This window comes from Drosophila suzukii, chromosome 3 (assembly GCF_043229965.1).
Source record: "Drosophila suzukii chromosome 3, CBGP_Dsuzu_IsoJpt1.0, whole genome shotgun sequence".
Taxonomy (NCBI): domain Eukaryota; kingdom Metazoa; phylum Arthropoda; class Insecta; order Diptera; family Drosophilidae; genus Drosophila; species Drosophila suzukii.
The window spans coordinates 2,856,916-2,883,227 of record NC_092082.1 but is presented as its reverse complement, the minus strand read 5'-3'; the positions used below and the strand labels follow the sequence as shown (position 1 = coordinate 2,883,227).

The following is a 26,312-nucleotide window of genomic DNA, read 5'->3' as shown; positions in this document are numbered from 1 at the left end:
AAAATATACTTAAAATGTAACCTATGCACCATGGATCTATGGATCTATTAACCAGATTAGTTTCATTAATTTATACCATTTTTTAGACATATTTTTAAAACAATTTCTTTAATTAAATCCCAAAAGCTTTGAAACCTCTTAAAAAATAAAACCAAAAACTATGCTATGGAAAATATACATTGACCTTCCAGATTTAAACTAAATCGAAGGCGATTTCAAAGCTCTGAAGCATTACTATTGTCAATATTTTTCAAAAACACCTATATTAACTTAAAAACTCTTTTTTTTTCAACCATGATAATCTTGTTTTAAGTGAGCGTTTTGTTTTTTGTGCTTTGAGCTGCACCTTGGCTAAAGCTTCAATCACTTTCTCCTCCTCTTGATTTCCTTTTGCTACTTTCTTCTTTTGTGCTCTGTCATTGTCATTGTGTGCTAATTGTTATTCTCTTTCTTTCCATTTCTCTCGATTTTATTTGATCTCTGTGTGCCGTCTGTTCACGTTCACGTTATATCGTTGTTCATGTTTGTTATACGTTCTATGCTCGTTGTGTTTTTGTGACTGCCACGCCTACACGCTGCGCCCTCATTTTGCCCAACTACAACAAATCGAAAAAATCAAAATCAATTTGAAAAACCAACACCAAAATCAAAAATAAATTCGCACCCTGCCAATCGAAATCGGTTTTAAAACAAAAGCCTCCCGTGGTGGTTTAGCCAATCGCCAGTTGCCCTCAGCCAATGGAAACAGTAACCCTTCGAACGGAGCCGTCGGCGATCTTGGCCAGCTCTCGAACGGGAATCTCCTCAAGCGCAGCCGGAGCAACAGCCGCAGTTCGGATTGCACACTGGACGACACGGATGAGGAGGAGGAGCGTGAGGGATCGGCCTTGAACCTGGCCGGTGCTCCTGCCACCCATGAAACCATCAGCCTGTCCAATGGCAACTCTCATCTGCTGGCCAACGTGAATAATCTGCTCCAGCACCATCCGCCTGCAATAGCCAGTGTGGTCACCACACCCTCGAATGGCCACCTGGGCACCACAACGGCCATACTGCTGAACTCCACCTCCTCCGCCTCGTCCAGTTCATCCAACCAGTCGACGGCACGGGAGGCACAGATAAATCAGCTGTATGCCCAGGTCCACAAGGATCCCAGCAAGCAGCAGCATCAGCAGCAGCAGCAGCAGCAACAACAGCAGCAGCAGGCGGCCCAGGCAGTGACCACCAGTATTCCCAGCATTTTCAAGAACTCCTTGGGTTCTCCGGCAGACAACGGGCTGAACGACTTCCATCGTGGCAGTATGACCACCTTTGGACAGGGCCCAGCCACCAGCAGCAATCGTGATCTCAACAGCTCGTACGACTCCATCCTGGGCTCCAACGATAAGCTAGCGGAGAACGAGCCGGCGGAGAGTTGGATGTATCCCTCCAGGAGGCGGGTGGCGCCAAATGGCAGCAAGGTTCCACTGCCCGGATCCAGCTTTACGGATCAACTCAACCAGGCGCTGTCCGATCGCGAGAGGTGGGTTAAGGCTCTCTAGAGAGTTGGCCGGGTGAAGGGAAAATAATGTATCTAGGTTACTCACTAGAAGTTGGTTAAAATTGAATAATTCTTATTTTTCCAATAGACACTTGATTTATTCTCATGAAAGATCTATCCATATGTTTTTTGAAGAACTGTTTCGATTTAAGGTCTTTATTTATTTAGGCTAAACTTATTTATTTTTAATGGTCTCCATGGTCTTCGATTAACATTCAAATACAATTCAATTAATTATATATTTATAATGTAGGAGCATTCCAATTAATTATTTTTGTTATCTTCAATTATTTTAAAATTTTAGGAACAGAAAAAATATGGAGAATTACATTTGCCTTAGTTTTCCAATGTAAAAGGGTTCCGAATATAAATACTTTTAATATTTTTTAATCATAGAAGTCCTAAAACTAAAGATATAATTTAGCTCATTTTATGGGAATAGGAAACTAAAGTTAAAAATCATAAATGGAATAAATACTGGGCATAACACACACACAAACTATAATGCACTCTGTTATACGGTTGCTCGACCTTTGCAGGCGACTCGGCGATGGATCCTCGCGACATTCCAGCGACGATTACACGGAGATTAACAAGAGCCAGAGCGCCGCGGCCATCAACTGCAAGACGCTGATCAACGAGATCCGCCAGGCGGTGAACGAAGCACAGCCCAAAGGTGAACTATGACCAACCAACCAACCAACCAGACCAGCACAATCCTCCGAATCTCTCTAGCCAGACCGTAGACTAACCAGTAGATCGATCCTATCCTCAAGAAAAAAAACGAAAGACATCATGCCCATCATCTCATTTCATACAGATCTGTACATACGTTTACTGTTCAAAAGCCAACTAATCGAACACTGTTATTTCGTTATAACCATATATATTATGCGAAGGTTTTGAGAGTTCATTGCAGCTGTTATCCGTTTACATTACTCGCATTTCCCCATATGTATATCTCTCTATAAATATCTCTATGAATGTCTAAACTAAACCATTCAACCGATACCATGTGCTCTGCGTCGCAACGCCAAGGGATCCAGTGCAATCTTACTAACCCAGACTCTTCTATCTTTCCTCTTCTCTCTCGACTAACCCGTAATGCGTAAATCCGTTCCAAAGTTAAACAAGTTGTTCCACAATCACTCTCCCCGCCCGGCACAGTGCCCTGGCAGCAGCAGCACCACCAGCAGATCCAGCAGCAGCCGTCCGCCCACACCACCGGTCCGCCGTCGCCCACCAGCATGTCCTCCGGCTGCTCCTCGCCAGGATACTCCCCCAGCCGCACCCTGGATCTGTCCGGATCCAGTTCTAGTTTCTCCGATCGCAAGGCGTTAGCAACTGGCTATACCTACAAGGGTGGCCCCGTTCACGAATGGACCAAGGATCAGGTATGTCCAGTCCTATCAAATCAACTTCCAAGATTTAATCCTACTCCTCTTCCAGGTGGGCCACTGGCTGATGGGAATTGAGCTGGAGCGCTACATCCCAGTCTTCAAGGAGCACAACGTGGAGGGCGGTGCCCTGCTTACCCTGGACTCGAAGGACTTCAAAACCCTGGGCGTTTGCGGCGATGACAAGCACCGGCTGAAGAAGCGTCTGAAGGACCTGAAGGCCAACATCGAAAAGGAGCGCAAGGACATGGAGCGGGAGAGAAGAGAGCGCGAGAAGGCCATAAGGAAGGCCGAGAAGAAGGCGGCCAAAAAGAAGTAGTTGAATTCTAGTTGATAAGCATCAAAGTAGCCAAAAACCAAAAGCATACGCAGTATATATTGTAGTCTATATACATATATGCATACACAACACACACAAGAAACAAAAATGAAAATGAAAAAAACAAGTGCGTATATAAAAACATATATCTCTTCGGTTATATATTTATATGCATGTAATGATAATATAATTTATTTGTAAAACACACATCTATTATACATACGTACTACATTTTAACCTATCGAACCTAATGGCAACTAGACGTAATTATTCTAAAAGAAAGCAAGGAAAGCAGCAAGTAGAAGGTCAGGAGCGTTAGAGTAGCAGTAGATCTCGGTTAGAATTGAAACCCCGAAACCCTGACTCAAACCGGGCCCAACATCCAACCGATGGCACTCAGACTTCCCCGACAAAAACCGAACTCACAACCAAAAGAAGAAGCTAAGTAACTAACAAAAAAGGCGTTGGACTGACTGATTTTTATGATTAATTTAAAAACAAAACAAAAAAATAAACGAAAAAAAAACAAACGAAAGGAATTCTTTTTTAAAAGCCAACCAAAACCAAAAAAGAACCACTTGAATTGAGAATGCAAACGAAGGCGTAGAACACTTAAGGAATTCGCTGAACAGACTTGAACGGTTTAAGAACTGCTTCAAATAAAAGGCAGATTATAAAGATAATATTGTAATAACGTTTAAGTTAACCCAAGAAAGCACCCGAGGGAGTGTCTCGTTTTTTTCTAATTATTAATCTGTGTAATTTAATGACTAGAGCATATTCAATAATATTCAATTCTAGATATATATGTGTGTGCAACAGTAATTTGTCAAGACATCTATGAAATGTACTGTACTATCCCCCTAAAATTAATGCTAAAGTATTGTACTGTATGCTATGCCTGAAAGTCATTTAAGTACTTAAGTAGAGAAGCTAGTGGAAGTGTGTGTTTTCTGTTACCAAGCGGGCTGCTGGGAAAGTTACTGACTACGAGATATAGTAAAGATTGTATATCTTGTGCCGAATACGTGTCGCTTTCTTTTCGAGCAGCTTTAGCAGCCAAATCAATGCAAAATGTCCACCCAAATTTGTTAAGCAGCCAAAAAACAAAAGAAAGCAAGCTTCAAGAGCGATTTCTATTCGTTAGCTAGTATGTCTGTGTGAATGGGCGTGACTGTACCTTTGTTTTTCACTTTGTTTTTACTTTGTATAGATATATTTAACGAACCTTTAGTATTTGTATTTCATATTCTTAGTTGTTTGTATTTGTATTTTCTTCGTGTACTTGTGTTGTGTACGTAGTTTTATTTACCTTATAATTTCGAAATGTTGCAATAAAACCGCGTGCATATGCCGGTGTATGTATGATAAACCAAGGCTCTCGTTCTTATCGGATAGTATCCGATTGAAACTTTCCACTCCCCATGGACGCGTCACCCCACCCCGCGAAGGCCACAACAATCCAACCGACTTTGATTTATCGAGGAAAAGGAAAAAAAAACAAATTTAGCAACTAGTCCTTGGTTGATTACCAATTAGCATATAATACTTATCAATATACGTATATACGAATACTCTCTTTCTCTCTATCACTCTGTCTCTATTTGACTTTAAGACCCCGGCCGTGGCCAGGTGGAAACTCCGGTCTATTCAGATCTGGAGGATCCCGTGGATCCGATGGCCGGCAGCGCATAATCACCGCATGTGTCTCAATCGTCTCGTCGCAAGTCCTTAATATAGCTTTTGAAAAGCTCGCCTCTAAACAGTGCCACCAACAAAAAAACAAAACAAAATCAACCGTTATTACTTACTAAAAATAATAAAAACACCTTTTTAAAAACAATTAATGAAATCGGTAAATTCAGACGCTGCACGCGTCCGATGATGAATGCAAAACTTCCGCTTCATTTTCGAAAAACCGGATTCAGCCGTATTTCAAGATAATTGTTATTTTTTTGAGAATGTACTTCAGTTAAAGTTTATTTTTGGGTAATTGTTTGTAAGCGTTTTTTACACCGTATTTAACACACTCAAAAAACAAAAAAAAAACGAACTAACAATCAAAAAACCAGTTAAAAATTCGTAAAATTAAATCAAATTAAATGATAAAAGTAATTTAGCTGTTGCCCCGAAATTCTCAAAGAGTAGGGGCCAGTCGCAAACCTAAAAAAACGAAATGTATGACACCTACAGAACACATTCGTGCCTTTTTCATTGCGAAAAACCGTCCCAACCATAATAATTGAGCAGAGGATATAACGACCATCTAATCGGGTCTCCAATGGGAACTGTCAACTTCCGAATTTATAGATTCCGAAATCCTCTGTCACGAATACGTTGAAACATTTAAAGTCCCGCAAATGCCTTAAATCAAGTAAATTATATTACCCATTAGATATTCAACATTATTCAGTTCGCTTGTAGGTTTTGAAACATTTTCGAAATACTTATTTTAGTTCTCCGTTTGCAAACAAAGTTGACTGGGTTTTGTGGCTTCGACAAGAAGAGGTGTGAATCCATCTGGAGGTTTAAAAATATTTCCATTTTTCAAAATATTCCGAAAAAGGTATTGTTTTTATTGTGTTTTCCCAGCTCAAGTGATTTAATATTTGATTTGTTCTTTTCTTTTGGTATAACTTTTCAGTTGGTTTCTTTTATTGTTTATTTCAAAATCAGTTTCCTTACATTTTGTGTACTCAATTTAGTGACCAAACAAAGTCTGAATTTTATTGATAGATTTACAGAAAGATAAAAATTCTTTGCTAAGTTGTAAATCTTTCGATGAAATTGCGAAGTTCTTTGGCGATTGAATAATTAACATGGGTGAATGAAAATTGCCGTATTATTACTACTTTCACATATATGAATCGGAATTTAAATTACCCTTGCAATAAATTAAAAAAAAACAAACAAAACTGAATTGGCCATCGCAAAAAGGATTGTAAAAGTTCATAAAATAAACACTACACTATGCAATTACTGCGACTAGCCAATTAATATTGATGACAAAACTGCAATTAGCTAAACAAGTAAATGGAAAAGTAAAATCGCAAAACCAATCTTACAAATCATGGAAAATAATACATCACAAAAAAAGTGCTAATAAATATACTCTGAAATAAACCTAAATATGAAATGCATTTATTGTTTACTCGCCTGACAATCTCTTATCTGCCTGAGTTGTCCAGTATTCCTGGTTTAAAAACAACATCTTAATGGGTTTGTTGTACTGCATAAAGTGGGAAACTCTGTCGCAAATCCAACATAGAAATAGACACGCTTCTTGAGAAGAGGCCACCAACAGATACAAAAATCGGAGCCAGTCTTTCGAATCTTCCACGGAAACATGAATGGAACATTTTTCAGCATTCGTGGGTTATTTTCTTATCATCTGGGAATTTTCCACTCACTTTGGTGGCACGCATCTTGCGCAGAGGTCAAATTTAATGGTCTTCTTTGGTTTTTGGGTTTCCCATTTTTATCTCGGGCATTACTTAATTTTAAAAGACGATTTATTTTACACCGATTGATTAGAGTATTCAATACCCGGTTTGACTATCATGACTTTTTAGTTCTCACGCAATCTTGTTTTGATTAAATTTCTGCTGACTACGACTAGTGAAATTGAAAAATACTTTTAGCAACAGAGACCCTAGCAACGAAGGGTATAATATATTTGTAATATTTTTCAGATCCCAATTGATTAGTTTGTCTAGTCTGGGAAATACTATAGGGTCTATAAGCAATATTGTTTGTAAAAGCTTTCGCCTTGACTAGCTATAATTTTTTAACAGTTTGGGTCCTGTACCAATTTTAATAATGTTTTTCATTTGGATCTGATACTGATTGTACTTTTGCGTAATCCCATAAAGTTGTTTACCGATTTCAGGCCTTGCTATTCGGATCATCGTCACTGTGGCTTAGTACACAAGAATTATGTACCCCCCATGAAGAGATAAGCTCTTCTATATTGATTTTGAATCCTTATCAGTGTTGATACATCATTGCTTATTGTTTTTATTAAGAATCGCATTATTGGGTTAAGTACTTACGGGTGCGACTAAGATCCATTCGCAATTTCTTATCGGGGGGATGAATGGGTTGCTGGGTGATTCAAAAGCCAATCCCTATTACAACAGACATATTCGACTCGTGTTGACTCTAAGGTGTCTGGCTGGAAACTGATGACCTGGTAAAACTTTCCGACAAGTCTATTGATAATCCTTATCAAAGGTTAGCGAACGAATTATAGAAAATTCTCGGCAAGTGGGATGTTTTGAAAAATATTTAAAAATAGCGCGACTGATTATAATATTGTTTGGCCAACGATTTAAACAATTCTGATAAGGTTTTTCGGTTTCGAACTTAAAGCTAGTACATTATTAATATTTTTAAAGACCCATTTATAAAATATGTCTTAAGAATACTAGAACAATCTATTTGAAAATTGTAATTTTAGTTAATCTCGAATATTGTTACCATATTGTTATATTATACTTTCCCTTTTAATAACCTAATTTTATAAAGATAAAACCAATATTTACAACTTACTAATTCACTGAAGAACTGCAGGTGTTTTTCGAATGCAAGCATACCCATATCAAAAAGTCTTTAAAAACTTATCAGCGGAAATTTACGGAATCATTTATGGTTCTTGGTATTAGACCCCATCGAGTGTGTAACTAAAAGAGTTGTTTTTCTTCTCCGGCACACACTTTGTTTGAAATATTTAAATTCGCTCAATTCAATTAGTTAGGAGCAACGATTCCGGCACTACAACAATATGCGACACCCATACCCGCTAAACGATTTTGAATTGAATGCTGAACAATCAACGCCGGCAGAGGCTCGGCAGAGCAGATCGTCGATCTGGATCCCCGAGATTCAGAAACAGAATCTTTTCCTGAAGCAGAGCGACGACGACTTCGTCGGGCCTCCAGTTTATAAACCCTCGTCCATCAGTCGGCAGCGTTCATTTTACAATCAGCACTCGAGCAGGCAGCAAACGCTAAGAAGAAATACCTCATAAAGTACACATATAGTACCACATACGGCCATATAAAACAACATTTGTGAAACGTAACGAGATTACAAAGGAAATTCCAGTTGCACATTTCTAAATTAGCTTTGATTCGCGTGGACAGTCGATTTTGGCATAATTCGCAAAGCGTGAAAGTTAGATTTGCATAACCAGAAGAAGCGCGTCTCAGGCGATTATATAATTGCAGTGTATTTCGTTTGAACAAGAGCGCATCTCCAGCTCCATTTCGACTTCAACAATGACGGGTTACAAGGTGGCCAATGGCAATGGCACAGCCAAGACCAATGGAAACAGCAATGGACATAGCAATGGACACTGCAATGGACACAAGTCGGCGGACTACACAGCCCAGGAGAATCCCACGTAAGTGTGGGGAGTTTATAGTTAAAGACCTATAAAGGGGCTCTATTAAATGGGAGGCCCACACGCCAGGAGCTCGTTAAGTGCAATCAGCTTTAATTGAAACTTCCAATAGAGTGTGCTTGGCTTTCAATAATGCTTTTTATGGTCTCGCCTTAACCCCACTGCGCCACCTGTCCTTTTGCAAGCCTCTTCTTTGCCTTCACCTCTTTTTTTTCTGACCCGCTTTTAATATGAGGCCAAATCGATATGGCCTTGGCTATCCAGTAGGCCTTGCCAGTAGCTTCTCCTGACGCCTGTGACTTTCAGTCACTCAGAAAACACGCTCCGGCCTACAGGAAATCCAAGTTCCGACATAGAAACCCCAACCAAAATTCGCTGCCTAGTGCCGTTTTGGGGCTAAGAACTCTTACCAACCCGCAGAATGTGCTCCCGCGACTGTTGCTCCGGACCAGGTGGCTCCAATCGAGGCAACACCTGTACGGACAAGAAGGGCGCCAAGGCAGGGAGTCTGAATGGCGAGAAGATCATACCCACTCCACAGAGCCTGCTGTAAGTTGATAGAGAGCCCCTGCCCTACCTGTCAGTCGGTTATATTTGTTCGATCCCCAAAACACTATATCCCCTGGCTTCAAAATGTGTAACACCGATTGCTGTTCGAATCCCAAGGGCAAGGCTGGCACCAAAACCGCCATCAACGATCCTGCCACTCGGTTGCAAATCATAGTCACCCCCGAAAGTCAGCTGTAAGTTCCGATCTCTCTGTTTACTGTTTTTGACCAACCTAAATTAAAAATAATAAATTCAAATGACAGAGCTAGACCCTGTCCTTGATCTTTCCGCTCCTAATGCTACTATCAAGAAATGAGCTCAACTTGGAACTCTTGAATTTAAATTAAGACATTCCAGTATTCCAGGCTTATCAATTTCGTCATTCGACTCTTGCAAGTCATTAAAATGATCTTTAATCTGCATACGATTATATGGAGTGGTTCGGCTTGGCTGGGGTTCATCCCCGTTTAGTACACAGAAAATAATATATCAGCACTTCAATTTTAAAGATGGTCCCCCTATTAATGTTTTTTCCATATAAATAATACAGTAAACAATTTGTTTAGTCACGTTCTGTGATCATTTTTGAATTTTTTAATGTTTTTTTTTCGGTGTACCAAACCATTTGCTGATTAAAAGCCAAGATTGTAAGTGTTTAATGGCCCAGTTAGCTGGGGGGAATCGGTTCCTACTGATTGGCTGTGCAAAGCGGGTGTGTTCCCTGATCTTGACACAGGCCTTCGACTCGTTATCTTTACCACAGATACGGGTAATTGGCAAATGGTTCGATAAAGAACGCTACTATAACATGTTGCCGCATTGATTAGTTTCGAAACTAGTTTTTTCTTTCGATGGAATATTGAATATTGATGAAGCGGCGAAAATGCCGCGTCGCGTGTTCATATCGAATTTCCATAAATTACTGGCTACCGAATAATCAATTAATTAATGAGATTATGGTAAATGTTCCCAATTAGTGTAAGTTATGCGTGATTAAGAGATTTCATTTTAATGACGCACTTTATGTTTACTATTAAAGGTTTGTTTTTGTTTTTCCCCATGTAATATTGATAATATACGGCATCATCATCATACGATGCTTATCAATTATAACGAACTGATCCGAAAACAAACACGTGGGGGGTCGTGAGTTCAGTTTTGGTAACAACATCTTAACATAACTCGACTTGCAGTTCAAGTTCGAGCAGTTTAGCCTCGTACCACCTGGATTCTTTATGGCTACAATAGAACTTAATTGCCGGTTCCAACAATCAAGCGAGATAAATGGTCACGGCAATTTTGCTACATTCTTGTGATTGTCAAGAAAAAAGTACCATGATACGAGGTGGTTCTTATCTCTGTGTTTTGTTGACTTTTATTTCAGCTTCATATCTGTTTATCATAAAACTTTTGGTAACCTACTTAGCAAAACAATTTTTTTCCCTCAATTGCAGCGGAAGTGGAAAAATCCGATGCGAGCTTACGCCCGAAGAGTTAAGGGCCTTGCGGGTTCTCCACGAAGACACGTTTGTAGACCAATTCTTCTGAGTTCCGTTTTTCTGTGTTCAATCTTCATCGAGTTTATTCAAATACCAAATGGTTTCCATTATCCATAATCTATGTGATTGGCAGTAAAATTAAGCTAATGAGGATCTCAACGAAGGGTGTATCAATTCTTCGGAGCTTTCCTTGTCCTTAAATTACATTTCTGTTATTGTGAATCCTTTTTAAGTTCTTAACCATATATGATTTGTTTTTATCACAGTTAACTCCATAACTGCATTATTTTCATTTAAACTATCTCAAATTAGAGTAGTCCCATTCTTCATAGTTATTATTTTTCACAGTAGATTTTTGTGTTGTTCTTCTGTTGTTTTATTATCATCAAACTTATTTGTTCCGATAAAACTTTGATTGGTTTTTGTATCTATTTATATTCCCTAGGGGAATTTCATCAATTGGTACCTGTATCTTATTTTGTTCCCTCTGGGAACTCCATTTATTCAGTGCATTGTTTATCATCGAGGCAATCAGATAAAAAGGATCTCTTGCCAGTGTACCATGTACCATATCGTTTATTCTTTCCATTATAAATAAGTGAACGATCAATATCTTTGTCCGAAACAGCAATATCATTATAAACATTCTAATAACTAATTCCTGTTCCGAATTTCTTTAGGTACCCCTATGAGGTCATCGAGGAGATCGCCGACTTCATTACCAAGGGCTCCGGCATGCGCCCCAAGATCGGAATCATTTGCGGCTCTGGGCTCGGCTCGCTGGCCGATATCATCCAGGACCCGAAGATCTTCGAGTACGAGAAGATCCCCAACTTCCCGGTGTCCACAGTGGAGGGCCATGCCGGACGACTGGTGGTCGGCACCCTCGAGGGCGCCACCGTGATGGCGATGCAGGGAAGGTTCCACTTCTACGAGGGCTACCCGCTGGCCAAGTGCTCGATGCCGGTGCGCGTGATGAAGCTGTGCGGCGTGGAGTACCTGTTCGCCACGAATGCGGCGGGTGGCATCAATCCGCGCTTCGCGGTGGGCGACATCATGCTGATGCACGACCATGTCAACATGCTGGGTTTCGCCGGCAACTCCCCGCTCCAGGGACCCAATGACCCTCGTTTCGGACCCCGGTTCCCTGCCCTCGTCAACTCGTACAACAAGGATCTGATCAACAAGGCCATCGAGATCGGCAAGGCCATGGGCATCGAGTCGAACATCCATGTGGGCGTCTACTCCTGCCTCGGTGGTCCCAACTACGAGACCATCGCCGAGCTGAAGGCTCTGCGCATGATGGGCGTGGATGCGGTGGGCATGTCCACCGTCCACGAGGTGATCACTGCCCGGCACTGCGATATGAAGGTGTTCGCCTTCAGCCTGATCACGAATAAGTGCGCCACCGAGTACAGCGACAAGAAGGATGAGGAGGCCAACCACGAGGAGGTATGTTCTTACTACTCTCATGTTTATTAAAGTAGAAAACTAACTGGAGTACTCCTTCTTTAGGTCATGGCTGTGGCCAAGAACAGACAGAAGGCCTGCTGCGAACTGGTATCCCGTCTCATCCGGGAAATCCACCTGGCATCCGCTTAGGCAGCGAACGAAGAAATAGCGTTGGATTCTAAATTTAACATTAGTTAATTCACTAGACTCGCATCTAAGACTCACCCGGATTGTCCTAAAATTTACAGTATAAGCATAGGGAATAGTTTAACTAAATTATGTAAAATAAACTAGAAATATCTCATCTCATTTCCTTGGTTTGAAATTGGGTTTGAAATGAATTTTAACGGGGTAAATGCTAAAGCATACTTTTGGGCTGCCACCGCATTATATTTTCTGCGAAAGGTAGCATACTTTTTGGGTGGAAGAGAAATGTTGAAAATGGTCACCCATCAGTGATGCGCAAAATATGGCACAGAAAATTCAAATGTATTAAATTTAATTAAATGTATTATTGTAAATTACGGTCCAAATATGGAAAGCCATACCTTGCTGAACTCGTAATAAAATTCCCAATCGATTGGCATTTAAACCTGGAAAACTTAATTTTTTATTGATTTTCGCAAAAATAAGTGATGTTACCCCTTATCAAAAATGCGAAAATTTGTGAAAATTTGAATTTTTGTAAATCAGCCGGAAAGTTATAGAAATCGATTACGTGGCTTGTTAGCTGTTCATAGCTGTGCGTCTTTTGCGTGTGAGACCAGTTTTGGCTAAGTTACAGCAAAAACCCACCGAAAAATGTTGATTTTTTACAAAAATCCAAAGTTACACTTTTTACCCCAAAAATGAGAAGTATTTTGGCCGAAACAATAAAAGTAACAGTCCAAACATGGAATGCCATACCTTGCCGAACTCGTAATAAAATTCCCAATCGATTGGCATTAAAAACTGAAAAACTTAATTTTTGATCGATTTTCGCAAAAATAAGTGATGTTACCCCTTATCAAAAATGCGAAAATTTGCGAAAATCTGAACTTTTGTAAATCAGCCGGAAAGTGGTAGAAGTCGATTACGTGGCTTGTTAGCTGTTCATAGCTGTGCGTCTTTTGAGTGTGAGACCAGTTTTGGCCAAGTTACAGCAAAAAGACCCACCGAAAAATGTTGATTTTTTACAAAAATCCAAAGTTACACTTTTTACCCCAAAAATGAGTAGTATTTTGGCCGAAACAATAAAAGTAACAGTTCAAACATGAAATGCCATACCTTGCTGAACTCGTAGTAAAATTCCCAATCGATTGGCATTTATAACTAAAAAACTTAATTTTTTATCGATTTACGCAAAAATAAGTGATGTTACCCCTTATCAAAAATGCGAAAATTTGTGAAAATTTGAATTTTTGTAAATCAGCCGGAAAGTTATAGAAATCGATTACGTGGCTTGTTAGCTGTTCATAGCTGTGCGTCTTTTAGGTGTAAGACCAGTTTTGGCCAAGTTACAGCAAAAAAACCATTGTAAAATGTAGATTTTTTACAAAAATCCGAAGATGCATTTTTAGCCCCAAAAAAAGCAGTATTTTGGCCGAAACAATAAAAGTGACAGTCCAAATATAGAATGTCATACCTTGCCGAACTCGTAATAAAATTCCCAATCGATTGGCATTAAAAACTGAAAAACTTAATTTTTGATCGATTTTCGCAAAAATAAGTGATGTTACCCCTTATCAAAAATGCGAAAATTTGTGAAAATTTGAATTTTTGTAAATCAGCCGGAAAGTTATAGAAATCGATTACGTGGCTTGTTAGCTGTTCATAGATGTGCGTCTTTTAGGTGTAAGACCAGTTTTGGCCAAGTTACAGCAAAAAGCCCATCGAAAAATGTTGATTTTTTACAAAAATCCAAAGTTACTCTTTTTACCCCAAAAATGAGTAGTATTTTGGACGAAACAACAAAAGTAACAGTCCAAACATGGAATGCCATACCTTGCTGAACTCGTAATAAAATTCCCAATCGATTGGCATTTAAACCTGGAAAACTTAATTTTTGAGCGATTTTCGCAAAAATAAGTGATGTTACCCCTGATGTTTGGCCAAGTTACAGCAAAAAAACACATCGAAAAATGTTTACTTTTCCGAAGATCTTTTTACCCCAAATAAGTATTACAAAATTAAAATACAATAAAATGTTATTTAATAAAAATTAAATTTACGCAATAGGTTTTAACATAATAAAAACACAAATACATAGTTACAAAATTAGGAAAATAAAGCTAGCATTAAAATGATTTCGAATTGAAAACAATGATAAAACGAGAGCTCGTTGGTTTTTTGGTGTTTGCAGAGATTAAACAAATGCAATTTCGTTAAATCGTTAAAATATCAAATAAAATAATGGTAAAACAACTCAACTTAATATTATGTACAGGTAAAATCGAAGAACTTCAAACTCCGAACAGCTATCGAATGAAGCGAGTTGAAATTTATTGCCTGGCATCGTGCACTTGTATAATAGTCGTTACATATTTAAGGGCTATGTAATATGTGTAAAATAGAGAGTACATAGGGATATGCGCACGTGTGTATATGCTATACTATATAGGCCTATAGAATACGATAGTTCAGATCTGTCTGTGTCCGTTGCAAAAGCATCGCCGCCTACAAAAAGTGCTTAGAAAAGTGATTGGTTTGTGTTTTGTGATTGTGTTCAAGTCTATAAGTTTGCATTGTGCCTCTCTCCTAGAACAGCCCACGCTCCTTCTTCAGCTTGGTCTGTTTCCAGATGGGCAGCTGCTCGAATTCCGCCCGGCTGCATCCCAGTGCTGTCCGGAAGTCCTCTGCATTCAGATAGACCTCCAGTCGCGTGGGCTCCACTCCCTCGGGCAAAGGACGCGCTTTAAGGACCTCCAGCGGATACTCGGTCTGTGTCATTTGTGCCAGCATTGTGCCGATGGTTATGGAAGCATCAGTTCGCCCATCCTGCAGGGAGAATACAAAATCTGTATAACAAAGTTGTACTTTTATGGGTTGCAGCCACTCACCTCTTCGTTGATTTCTCTCACATCCGGACGCTCTGTCCAGTCTGGGAAAAGTGCCTTGAAGGCCAGTGGCTCCAGGCCCGCCCACACCACTTGGCCCTTGATGCCATGGAAGGGCTCCTTCTCGTTCTCGCCGTGCTTGGCACGCCAATAGTCGACGGCTGTCTCGAGGGCAGCGCGTCTCTCTGAGATCCAGCGATTTACTCCAGCCCGGTTGTCGTTGGTGGGACTGCTTCGCTCATCGGTGTTAACTAAAAATTAAATAAAAATATTTCTAATTACCAATATCAGTCTTGAGATCTAGTTCTTACTCTTCACATCCTCTAGGGGCCACCATCCCATCCAGAGCCACAGCTCATCGCCATCGTCCAGCAAAAAGATAGTCGGCTGTCTGGCATTGTACAGCTGAGCCTGACTGAAGGGATACGGACTGTACAGATCTTGACAGCGCAGGGGATCGCTCAGTTCCAGGGCCTTGAAGACACCCTGGGTGCTGGAGAAGTTGAAGATCCTTATTTGGTAATCGAAAGACTTGGTGGACTTCAGCAAGCTGCCGTAGTCATCCCTTGACTCCTTCAATCCCAAGGCCTTCTTGCACTGCTCGTCCTCGGAACCCTCCTCCGTCTCAATTAAGCTGGCAGTTTCGCTGCTGAAGAGATCCTTGGGCACCAGCTTGATTAGCTCCTGGGCAGCCTCTAAGGCCACGGTGCGTGTGTGAGGAGCACTCTTTGCTCCATGCCAGACAATAACATCTCCCTGACTGCCATGGATCAGAAGCATGGAGCTGCGGGAGCGCAACTGACCGGACTGGCAGTCAACTTCCTTAAGAAGGGTTTCTTCGTTGACGTTGCCCTGCAGCTGGTAGAGTCTCCACTGACTACGCCTCTCCAGACACTGCTCCTTGCGGCCACGATGCTGCCACATCTGTCGGAACAGGCGGACAAAGGCTGTGCACTCATCGCCCTGGGAAACCCTCATCTGGGCACCCTTCTCCTTGTCCAACTCCACAGTCAGCAGAGCAGCTGCACCCTTTTCGTTGGCACTCGAGTCCTGACCCTGCCAGGTGAAGTAGACACACCTGTCGCGACCCACTGTGCTCCTGTTCGACACCTTTCCACTCAGTTCGCGAACCGTGACCGAAATCTGATAGATCCAACGTACTATGTAGCTCTCCGCAGAGTAAAAGTGACCATAGTCTTCGCGGGTAGTGGCCGCATCAAAGTTGAACTCATGAATCTGCCACTTGTCCGTGGACTTGGTGATCACATCAAAGTGCCGCATGGTATCGGTATCATAGTAGAAATTGCCACGACCCAGATTGGCCTGCTCCAGCACCAGATTAGGCTCCAGGTAGGGTTCTCCCTTGTGCAAGGCGGTTCCGTTCAGGGCGCGCACCACATGGACCCCATTCGAAAGGTAGTCCTTCTCCAGATCCTCGCGTTCCAGCTCTGGCCAGTCGCTGAACTTCTCCTTGAACAGCACCGTCTCCATGTTCTGGGTGATCTTGCCGAGAACACACCACTCGGGACGTTGAGCGGTCCTCTTGGCATACTTGGCGTTCTCACGACGACCCACAATGGAGACATAGTTCAGCGGGTTTAGATAGCATTCGGCATAGTCCGCCGAATCCTCAGCACCAAAGTGTTCCTGGGCCAATCTCATGGCAGCCCGCTTGGCATCCGAAGGGGCATTCTTGCCATTCCACACATACAGCTCACTGCCAAAGTCAAAGACCAAGACCTTTCGGGTGTCCAACATGTCCACTTTAGGGATGCAGCCCCAGAACTTCTCCATCGGAACAAGGGCCTCATCCTGGTATTCGTAGATCTTGTTGGTCTCAATCAGACTGCTCTCGAACACATCGTCCTCATCCGCATGACCACACTCGGCTATCTCTGATGGGTCATCCTCCTTCTTGCCCAAAAGCTGCCAGAACTGACGCCACTGCCGCTCCTTCAAGTACTTGCCATCCGTGAGGATCACCTCCTGAGTGGCAGTGCATCCCAGATCCTTGTTCTCCACAATGGCAGCGCAGATCTTCTTGCTGCGCGAGATCTCAATCACGTTGGCAAAGGATCCAACGTAGCGGAAAAGCTGCGATCCCGCGACCAGGATGAAGCAATCGCCGCGATTTAGGGAGGTGTGAACGGGTTCCACCAATCGGGTTTGGACATGGGTGCGTCCCTTGACATGGAGCAGCATCACCGGCTTGTGGGGCAGCCACATCTGCTGCAGGGGAATCGATGAGGAGCGCAGGGCCACTGACTTAAAGTCCTCAATGGAGGCCAGTCCTGCAATGGCCTCGGCAGCCAGGTTGGCATTATGGCCATCTGTTAATTGAAACGGTTAACTTTAGTTGGCTCTTTAATTTAGCGATGGGCTAACTTACATGACTCCAGCTTGAGGCGTCGCAGTTCCCGCTCAGCTATGCCCGTCCTCATTTCCGTGTATTCCGAGCTAATGTCCTCACGAGCAGCCAAGCTCTTGAGAGGATTGCGTGCGGCCCGTCGTCCTTTGGGACCCTGCACGTGGCGCTTGCTCACCAAACTGTGTTAAAGGGGGAATTTTGTTTAGAATTTTCAATACATTGTATTTGTGCTAGCCTAATTTTTACGGAAAACTTTGAGCTTGAAGTTGAATTAACATTGTTTTTTTGGGTAGATGATGATTAATCGAGTTATGAAAGTCAACCTGCAATTAAAGTAGTCTTTCTTTCCTGGGAATTGAACTCACCGCTCTGTGGGCTTAATGTCATCGAAGGCGCTGATCTCCAGCTCCACGTTCTCCTCCTTCTTCGGCTTCGAGGCGAAGAAGTTCTCGAAGGTCTCCTTGTCGTCCAGGCGGGGCACCTGAATCCTGGCGCCCACATTGGTGGGTGCGGCGGCACTCTTGTTGTTGGCCAGTTCCTTGTTCTGCTTGGCATTCTGGGGGGAGCTGCGATCTCCATCCGACTCCGAGCTGCTGCTGTTGGAGCGACTCAAGTTGGGCACCTCCTCCTCGGGATTCACACTCAGACTGCGGAGGGCGGTCTTGTTGGCGGTACTAGAACTATTCGCACTGGAGGTGACCATCATGGAGGGGCTCTTAGCCAGTCCCAGTTGCGGCTGGTTGGCGCTGCGCACCTCCAGCATGGGACACTTTTTGGCCGCATCATTGGCGGAACGTTCAAACTGAAGCTCCACGGGGGATTGGGCCTTCTTTTGCAGTCGGCCAGCGACTGTGAACTTCTTGGCATCGGTTTGTTCTGAGGGTGTATATTATTTGGTTAGTGGAGTTTCTAGATAACCTAGGGTATATTACTCACCTATCCTCTGCTTCCAGTTCTCCGAGTTGCACTTGAGTTTGCTCAAACGATCCGAGACCTTGCCGCCCTCCAAACTTGTGGGTATCAAAGGCGATGGGGGCAGTGGTTTGTCCGACAGCGAGTGGGCCAGAGATAGCGATTCCTGAAACACAAGAGTTAGACGAGATCGTGATTACGTTCACTTTCCAAAACTTAAGACCACCCACGCTTTAAGCCCCAAATATGAGCGCGTTATAAAGAAATTAACAACATTTTAATAGCCTCGAATATATGGTCAACAATCTTGCGGCCTTATCGGCTGGGTTGTTCCCAATTTCGATGAGTCACCCACCGAAACGCTTCTGTTTGTCAACAGTTTTGAGCTGAGGAAAGGAAAGGAAGGGAAAGAGCTTGCTTTTACCAGTTTTACTTTTTCCATGCCGGCGATTTAATAGCTTGTTTGTTTATTATTAGCGAATAGCGATTTTCCAGCTGCTGCGGCGCACTTCCCTCTGGCACACCTCGAAATCTGAAGGTCTTTAGAGCCAAGTACGCTCCATTAGTGACCCGCGATGGATGAGCAAGTGAGCAAACGTATCGGGAACTCGACTCGAGTGGGGTTCGCTTTGCTGCCGGCCAGCACAATGCCAATCTGGCGACTGCCAATCGCCGCCTGGCTAATTGCGCACCTTCGCGAAGCTCTAGAGCTCTAGACCCGCCAGCTGGAGAGCCCGTGCGGGAGACAGTGCGAGTCATGCGATTAGATAAGGCTGCACTGCGGAATGGCAGGCTAAACTAAACTACCAAGGCTAGAGAATGTATCTAGAAGTTGTATGTTACTATTACCCAAGTCAAAAAAGTTATTGGAATTTACTAAAACTTAAAGAACAAAAGCCCTATTAATAAGGTAAATAATACAAATAATTAAACCAAAAAAGAATGTACTTATACTAAAGATCTACTTTAAAAACTTTGAAATGAACAAATATTTAAAAAATTATTGAGAATCGATGAAACTCAATAAATTAGGAATACGAGACTAAATTGCTTAAAAACTGTCTGTTAATAATACAACATTGTCTTCATTTTAAATGACAAACAATTTTTTTAAACTTAATGTTGTAGGATCTTCTAGGTCTAGCCTTTTTAATAGTTTTAAATAATTAATCTGTAATGATATTATAAAGCAGTTGATCTCAATCTCTCCATCTTAAACGGAGTAAAGTTAAGTCAACAATCTTATTGTCCCATTTATATGCATTTTTTCTCATAGTGTTTTGTCTACCAGTTTTCGCGGAAAGATAAGAATAACTACCGATATGGGTAGAAGTGTTTACTCCCCTGCACTCGCCTCGATTTGTTTACATTCCTGTAGTTTATAAACTGTCAGTGCAAGGCACAAACTTAATTCATGTGTTTACATGGGCATCAGCATAAGTTATGGCGCGACTGGAATATCGATAAAGAGCTATTACGAACCAATCCTATCTCACCAAAACTGTGTCTTGGGGTGAAGTTCATAATCAGCTTATCTTGTTTGATGTCGTTGAATTTATGTTTGATATGGTTATGCAATGTTTAGGAATTTCTGTTTATGTTTGCCCGACTGCGACCCCATTTCAGAGCCCCTTCTTAACTCACTTATATGGCGGGTAATTCTTTACTGCCTTTAATTATGATAATTTAAAGCCCTGATTGTCGAGCGCTGCACTCGAAGAGACTAAAATAGTAGCCAACCTTGAGGACCCTCTCAACTCTTTTCGTATTTCTCTTGAATTTCAGCGTGTGTCATACATGAAAGCACCTATCAATGAATCCGAACCACTCGGAATGAATCATCCGAATCCCATATATAAATTGATAAAACACACATCGAAACTGGGTAAAAGCAGGCGGCTAACGAACAAGGAAAACAAAGCGCGACAATAATTTGATTAACCGATGATGTGATGGAAACCGAAAGGTAGAATTCTTCCGCTAGAGGAGGGCCCCAAAAAGTGCTATAAACACATCACCCAAAAGGTATGACGCCACAGAATCTCAATCAATAAACGCCAATTTACAATATTTTAACGGCTTTTGTTGGGCTGCCTGTGTTATTTGCCTATTTGCGTCGCTTTATTGACATTTGGTTTTTGCAGGCACATACTATATATATTCGAAACTACACAAAATGTTAAAATTAGCATATGAACATATATTCATTTTTCTTTTTTGGGTGGAATTTTGGCAACCGGTAAAACTAAACCAAGCCAAACCGAAATCAAAGCCAATTAGGCCAAGTTGAGGTTGCCATTTGGATATTTCGTTAGGATTCAAGATCAAGTGCGGAATGCGTGGGCATCTGGCCAATTTAGCAGCTTAATTGTGGATAAATAAACTGGAAATTTTCCCCGGAACAGCTTTATCTGTAGTTCCATGGGTGCGGTCTCAATGGAGGCACAGAATGGGATTGATAAGGTCGCCAGCTGTGGATTTATTATGCTGTCTTATTAATATTATTGCAGTGGCTACTTGTTGCAATGTACAAGGTTCAATGGTCCAGGGAACTCTGATCTGATCTTCCACTCCCCAGAGAGACCTTTCACCGTAGAGTATCTTAAAGATTCAATATCCCCTGTAAATTATAAATCCGCTTCAGTGCCTTCAATCAATCAAAAGCCACAGCAACGAAATTACCTCACATCACAATCATTTTGTGGTCAAAACTTTTCCCATCTCCCAATTTATAATTAATGATCATCACTCCAACATTTTGATTTGCCTCAATTTATTTGACAAATTGAGTTTCGCTTCGTCGGTTGAAGACTTGCCAAACTGTCAGATAAATTAGCTAGCAGCTGTATCGAGGTAAAAGTGCAAATAGTAGATATAATATACGTTTATTTAAAAATTTTCGAAATGCTTCTAGCAGCTGTGCATTTTCTCTTTATTAAGAATATTATTAGGTGTGTGTTGCATTTGATACAATGTTTATTCATAACATATAGTACATTTAACGATAAGTAATACTACCATACAAATTCATATTTATTCATAAGTTAATACGTACAATCAGCGACATTAGTTTAGCAGTACTGTTCTCTTATAATGAGATAATTCGCAATGACAATTTTGGGATTCTGGACAAAACAAAACGTTTATACAATGGGTTTATACTAAGTACAGACTTCGATTGCGAACTGTTTGCAATTTGAGTTGCAGAGTTGTTACTTTGATTTGTTTAAGTTTTCATCGATTAAACAAACAAAATGCCGGGGGGAGGGACTATAGGACAGACTATAGGAAACTTGAGGCTTGGCAAGGTCTCCAGAGGATTCCATCCGACCCTGTGGGAGATGATGGCACTATAAAATGGCGCTTCTATCCCCATATGATCCTCATCTGGTTTCGTTGATGTAGGTGGTCTCCTCCACACAGGAGGCCTGCTCTTCGGCCAGGAGATCGGTGATGGAGTAGGCGGACAGGGGCCGGGAGAACCTCCGCTCCGAGAGAATATCATCGATGCTGGTCACTGGCGAGAGACAGTGGCAATCAGGACAGTCCTCCGGCTCCTCGGCACTCCTGGCGATCACCTGGAAGATGTCCTCCATGCTGGTTTGGAGGCACAGGGAGGGAGGCTTCCTCAGGCGAACTGGGGAGCTAGAGTGCTCCGGTTCCGGGGAGCTGGACAAAGGAGAGGCTGTCGAGGGCGTGGCCGAGGTGCCACGGGTGCGTCTCGGAACGGGCACTGCCATGGGTTCCCAGTCGCTGTGCCCGGCGGAGGACTTCTTCGCGGGCTCCTCCTCCAGTTCCTGCCACAGGTGCATCGTCTGCTCAATGTGCTGCAGTTGGGCAGAGAGCTGGCTGGCAATGCTGGTCTTCCGCGAGGCACAGGGCGTGGAATCCCTGGACTCATCGCTGGCTCCGAACATCCTGATCTCGGGCAGAGTTACCGGAGCCACCCGGTTGACCTGGCGCGTGTTGCCCGTCTCGAACATCCTGGCAATCTTGGTCACATTGCTGCGTTTCACGGGCGCTGGACTCGGAGGAGGTAGCTCCGCCTTGGGCGCCACCTGCTGACGCTTGGGATAGACTCGGGTCACAGGTTTCCTGGCCTTCTGTTTCACCTTTCCCGCTGCCTGATCCTGGGCCAGGACATGGCAGCACAGCTCCGGGCCATAGCAGCGATGGAACTTGTTCCTGTTCGCCTCGTAATCCGCATCCGCGAAGCGCTTCATCCGTACGAGGGACTTTGGGAGCAGGGTGACCACCACATAGGTGACCAGCAGGTAGGGCAGCCACTCCGCATATTCCCAGGCGGCTTCCAAGTAATCCGTGTACTCCGTCATGCTCGCTTTGTTATCACAAATTGCAATTTGATTTCGCTGGCGGGCGCTTATTAACTTTTACCTCGCTTTTCCGCTGATATCGTTTTTGCAATGTCGATAAGGGCAAAGTTTTATTATGACATCACATCACTCTACAAAGGGGATTGGTTAAATAATGGAATACTTTATTTATTTTCATGGCTGGCATTCACTTGTTGCAGAACGGAACACATTGCAAAATATTTACTTCGTTTTCTTATTTATTTAGCAATGTCTTCCGTGACTGGAGTTTTTCTTTGTTCGTGTTTTTAGTTTCCGTTTTTACGATAAAGGTTTTCGCAATATATTTACATTTATTTATTGATTTTAAAGTTTTTAACTGTATTTATTAATTTATTTTGTACTGATTTTTATGAGTTTTTAGAGTTTATAAATTGTCCTTTATTTATGGTTTTTTGAAACTGTCTTTATATTTATTTGTAGGCTTTTGATTTTATCACATTTTAGAATATTGAGTGAAGCTTGATTTATGTTTGCAATGTTTTTCACTACTTTAGGTGGTATAAAAAATTATAGAAAACCATTTTTAAAACAAACGAAGTTTACTTTTTAAACTTCCTAAAAAGTATAGAAGTAAGAATCAAAACATTGCAACATCAAATTCAAAGTTTCATATTTTTCCATTTTTTTTTTAAGGATTAGAATCCCCAAACACCCACACACCTTTCTCCAAGTGGTGTCCGCTGCGTTTTGCACTTTGCGCTGCAGTTCGCATTAATATTTATATTTATATTTTGAATATATCATTAGTGCGTATTTTTATCTTGGCCCGACATCCGATATCCCGACCTTTATTTATTTATTTAGTTTGCAATTTGTTTTTATTTCTTGTGAGCGGTTTCGGATTGGATTCTTGTGTTTCTTTCGACGCTTTTTGTATTCCGTTGCGCCTCGCGGTCGTTCTTTTCTCTTTGGCTCCCCGTTTTAAACTTGAACGTAGATGCCGACGCCAAATTCAACGACACTGCTCCCCAAAAACTCAACGAAAGCTGCGCGCGTCGCTTCGCTCTCTCTCTTATTGGAAGTGCGGGGCCCTCTCTCTTTCGTTGAGTTTGCTGGCCTCTCGCTCGCTCTTTTGGGCAGCAGCCTGCTGCACTTGCGCAGAATTCTGTTTGGCAATCGGAAGATGCTGTTGCGCTCTTGTTGTTGCTGCCTCTGTTGTTGTTGTTCTGGTTGGGTCTCCTTGGGTCAAGCACTTTGTTACTTCTGATAAGAACGTGCGGGTGCGAGGGAGCCAGCAGATGGGCAACTTTCATTTCAAAGAAGTTCTTTCAGCGAAGTGCAAAAAATCCTTAACCCTTGGAGGGACTCTTATTGGATAATTTTAATTCGTTACATTTCTGGTAGTTAAAAAGATAGTTTTTCAAAACGATTTTAAACTTTTTTGGTTCAAAGTTTGAGAGTTTTTAAGGTTTCTTTTTTTTAAGTGTTTCACTTTCAATAGTTTAAAATATGTATGCTTCAGTTCTTATTATAAGCAAACGAAAATTTCCCATGATCGGTATTTAAATAAATAATATTCAATTAATGTTTAATTTCATTATGAACAATAAATCTTTGATCATTCTCAAATTGCATACTAATAACCGAGATAAAGTAATTTCTCAATATGGATTATCAATGCCTTTTAATTATATTGTTCAATGGAAACTGAATTAAATTTACATTTAAATCCAGTTATAGGTTTATAAGTATTATTTATTATTGTGTAGAAAGACAGTGAGTTTAAAGTTCTCAAAGAAATATTTTTATATTTTCTTTTTGCAAACTATAGCTTTTTCTCGTACTATGTTATTTATCTCTTGCAAAACTGAAGTAAATATTTGCAGGGGCTTCCACATTTCCACTGTGGTCTACGTATCATCTTGGGTATTATTTGCCTGGTTTATCAGAGACCCCGACATATGCAAACAGCTCACGTAGGTAAATAAACCAAATATAGAACAGCACGATCAGCAGCAACAACAACAACAACTAGGGTGCCTCTTTGTGATTTATGGGATTTAATTGCTAATTGTTGATTTTGCGCCCCTTAGAAATTTGTGTCATCTTTCTGTAAAATTTTCCCATCTAATATAGACATGTGTAGCGCATGTAGATGTGAAAACAGATGCGCCTTTTAGATTTCAGAACACACTTTGTACTGAGCGAAGCGAAATGCTTATTTGTGAACCATTTGCGTGGGTTTTTGGTTCTGTTTCTGTTTCCGAATCTTTTCTACACGATTTGTAATGGCCACAGAGATTGCGGTCACTTCGAAGATTTCATTTCAAAGATTTTATTTTGACAGTCGCACTTTGAGAAAGTTTCTTTTTGCAGGTGGGTGGGTGTTGCTTTTTATTTATTTTTATTATATGTGCACTGCACACACAAGTGGAATAGCCAGCCTTGAAACACTTTGGTATTTATATTTCGTTTTTCATAATTTCATATTTCACTTTTTCTTTCAAGTCAGCCGAGCAAATGGCAGGTAAAAAATGAAAAAATAAATAAAAACACTGCCATTCGCTTCCTGCTGCATTCGACAGTTTGAGTTTATGCAACTCAGGAAACCACTTCGCATTACTTTTTATGCAACCCGCAACGGGCCTCTAGTTTTATTTTTAGTTTGCCGCTTATCAATTTTAATGTCAATTGAAACCGGCAGCGAGTAATAATGCATACTAATAAAAAATAAAAGTCAGGCGAATCGGATCGAGACTTTGGAAATCAAAGTCGAATTGCCGCTGCGAAGTGCGAACCGTTCGCCTCCAAGTCGCGATTCATACTGCCTCGTAAATTTACAAGCTGACGAAGTCGGGAACTGGGGATCGTATCGGATTCTTCCAAAAGCCGGGTCTTTCGAACGAAGGAAACGAAGCTCCGATGACGAAGACAGAGCTGCGAAGACGTCAGCTAAGGAGGCTTTTTAAATTAAACTAAGCGTTATAAACAAGATCATTGTGGGCATACCAGAAAAAAGGGAGAAACTTAGAGGGCTGATTAAGGGAAAATAGATTTTCAAGTATAACAACTGAAGATAGGAATGATTTTGTAATTTTACCTTGAGAACCATTACATTATCATCAATAAATATTTTTAGTTCCCAATTAAAAAAAAATTCTTAACTTTTTGTTTATCTAGTGTAACTGAATTTAAAAATCAAGGCTAAATAAATACTACCAAATCAAAAATATATCCTTTTTATACACGAAAATTTTCTGTACACTTTCGTGGCTGGAATGTGACCACATAAAAAGGGACAGCAAAATTTTTGGGATGGGTCCACATCTGCCCAAGCTGATGAATCACCAGACTCTTCTCTGGCAGCCAAGAAGGCCTACCGCGAAATTTTACATTCAGTTGGACTAAAAATAAACCAATGCAAGTTCAACAGCATGAAATACAATGAGGTAATTGTCTAAGAATTCAATTCAATAGCAAAGAACTAAGAAAAAAGGTAGAAGAACGAGAGCAAGAGCAAT

At 41.5% G+C, this 26,312-nt stretch overlaps 5 protein-coding genes and 1 long non-coding RNA gene across 31 annotated transcripts in view; 3 read left to right on the top strand and 3 right to left on the bottom strand.

Annotated features, from left to right (window-relative positions):
- Positions 1–4,628, top strand: part of Spn (protein phosphatase 1 regulatory subunit spinophilin) — a 53,102-nt gene extending 48,474 nt beyond the window's left edge. For 4 of the 12 annotated variants that reach the window (XM_036814900.3, XM_036814898.3, XM_036814897.3 and 1 more), the window contains 4 exons: positions 697–1,522; positions 2,080–2,216; positions 2,666–2,934; positions 2,990–4,628. In XM_036814900.3, the coding sequence (XP_036670795.2) occupies positions 697–1,522; positions 2,080–2,216; positions 2,666–2,934; positions 2,990–3,256 (1,499 nt within the window). In that variant the 3' untranslated portion in view covers positions 3,257–4,628. The remainder of the gene's footprint in view (positions 1–696; positions 1,523–2,079; positions 2,217–2,665; positions 2,935–2,989) is intronic. The other 8 variants (XM_036814903.3, XM_036814901.3, XM_036814908.3 and 5 more) reach the window with 5 other exon arrangements.
- Positions 1–20,752, bottom strand: part of RpL8 (ribosomal protein L8) — a 107,488-nt gene extending 86,736 nt beyond the window's left edge. The window contains exon 1 of the mRNA XM_065864926.2: positions 20,749–20,752. The gene's annotated coding sequence lies outside the window, so the exon portion shown is untranslated. The remainder of the gene's footprint in view (positions 1–20,748) is intronic.
- Positions 8,220–12,469, top strand: LOC108013380 (purine nucleoside phosphorylase). Of its 5 annotated transcripts, XM_017079204.4 has the most exons (5): positions 8,220–8,660; positions 9,081–9,209; positions 10,664–10,735; positions 11,389–12,160; positions 12,224–12,469. In XM_017079204.4, exons 1-5 carry the CDS (start codon positions 8,536–8,538, stop codon positions 12,308–12,310), a joined length of 1,185 nt encoding a protein of 394 aa, XP_016934693.1. In that variant the 5' UTR covers positions 8,220–8,535; the 3' UTR covers positions 12,311–12,469. The 5 variants fall into 5 exon arrangements, with proteins under 5 accessions (XP_016934693.1, XP_016934694.1, XP_016934691.1 ...); XM_017079205.4 differs by lacking the exon at positions 10,664–10,735; XM_017079202.4 differs by lacking the exon at positions 9,081–9,209 and having other exon boundaries at positions 8,221–8,660.
- Svil (Supervillin) overlaps positions 14,335–26,312 on the bottom strand; it is a 124,698-nt gene continuing 112,720 nt past the window's right edge. For 9 of the 10 annotated variants that reach the window (XM_036814886.3, XM_036814885.3, XM_036814889.3 and 6 more), the window contains 6 exons: positions 18,500–18,641; positions 17,929–18,439; positions 17,585–17,742; positions 15,507–17,525; positions 15,199–15,446; positions 14,335–15,136 (listed from right to left, as the gene is read on the bottom strand). In XM_036814886.3, the coding sequence (XP_036670781.2) occupies positions 14,897–15,136; positions 15,199–15,446; positions 15,507–17,525; positions 17,585–17,742; positions 17,929–18,439; positions 18,500–18,641 (3,318 nt within the window). In that variant the 3' untranslated portion in view covers positions 14,335–14,896. Of the gene's footprint in view, positions 15,137–15,198; positions 15,447–15,506; positions 17,526–17,584; positions 17,743–17,928; positions 18,440–18,499; positions 18,642–18,899; positions 19,133–26,312 lie in introns of those variants that run through there. The other variant, XM_017077833.4, reaches the window with a different exon arrangement.
- LOC139353154 (uncharacterized) lies at positions 20,265–20,676 on the top strand. The gene is made up of 2 exons (XR_011604309.1): positions 20,265–20,500; positions 20,620–20,676. It is a non-coding gene; the product is annotated as an uncharacterized lncRNA (long non-coding RNA).
- LOC108012455 (uncharacterized) lies at positions 21,345–25,533 on the bottom strand. 2 transcript variants are annotated; one of them, XM_017077842.4, is made up of 2 exons: positions 25,415–25,533; positions 21,345–22,940 (listed from the first exon to the last, which is right to left on the bottom strand). In XM_017077842.4, exon 2 carries the CDS (start codon positions 22,807–22,809, stop codon positions 21,859–21,861), a length of 951 nt encoding a protein of 316 aa, XP_016933331.1. In that variant the 5' UTR covers positions 22,810–22,940; positions 25,415–25,533; the 3' UTR covers positions 21,345–21,858. The 2 variants fall into 2 exon arrangements, with proteins under 2 accessions (XP_016933331.1, XP_016933330.1); XM_017077841.4 differs by lacking the exon at positions 25,415–25,533 and adding an exon at positions 23,512–23,785.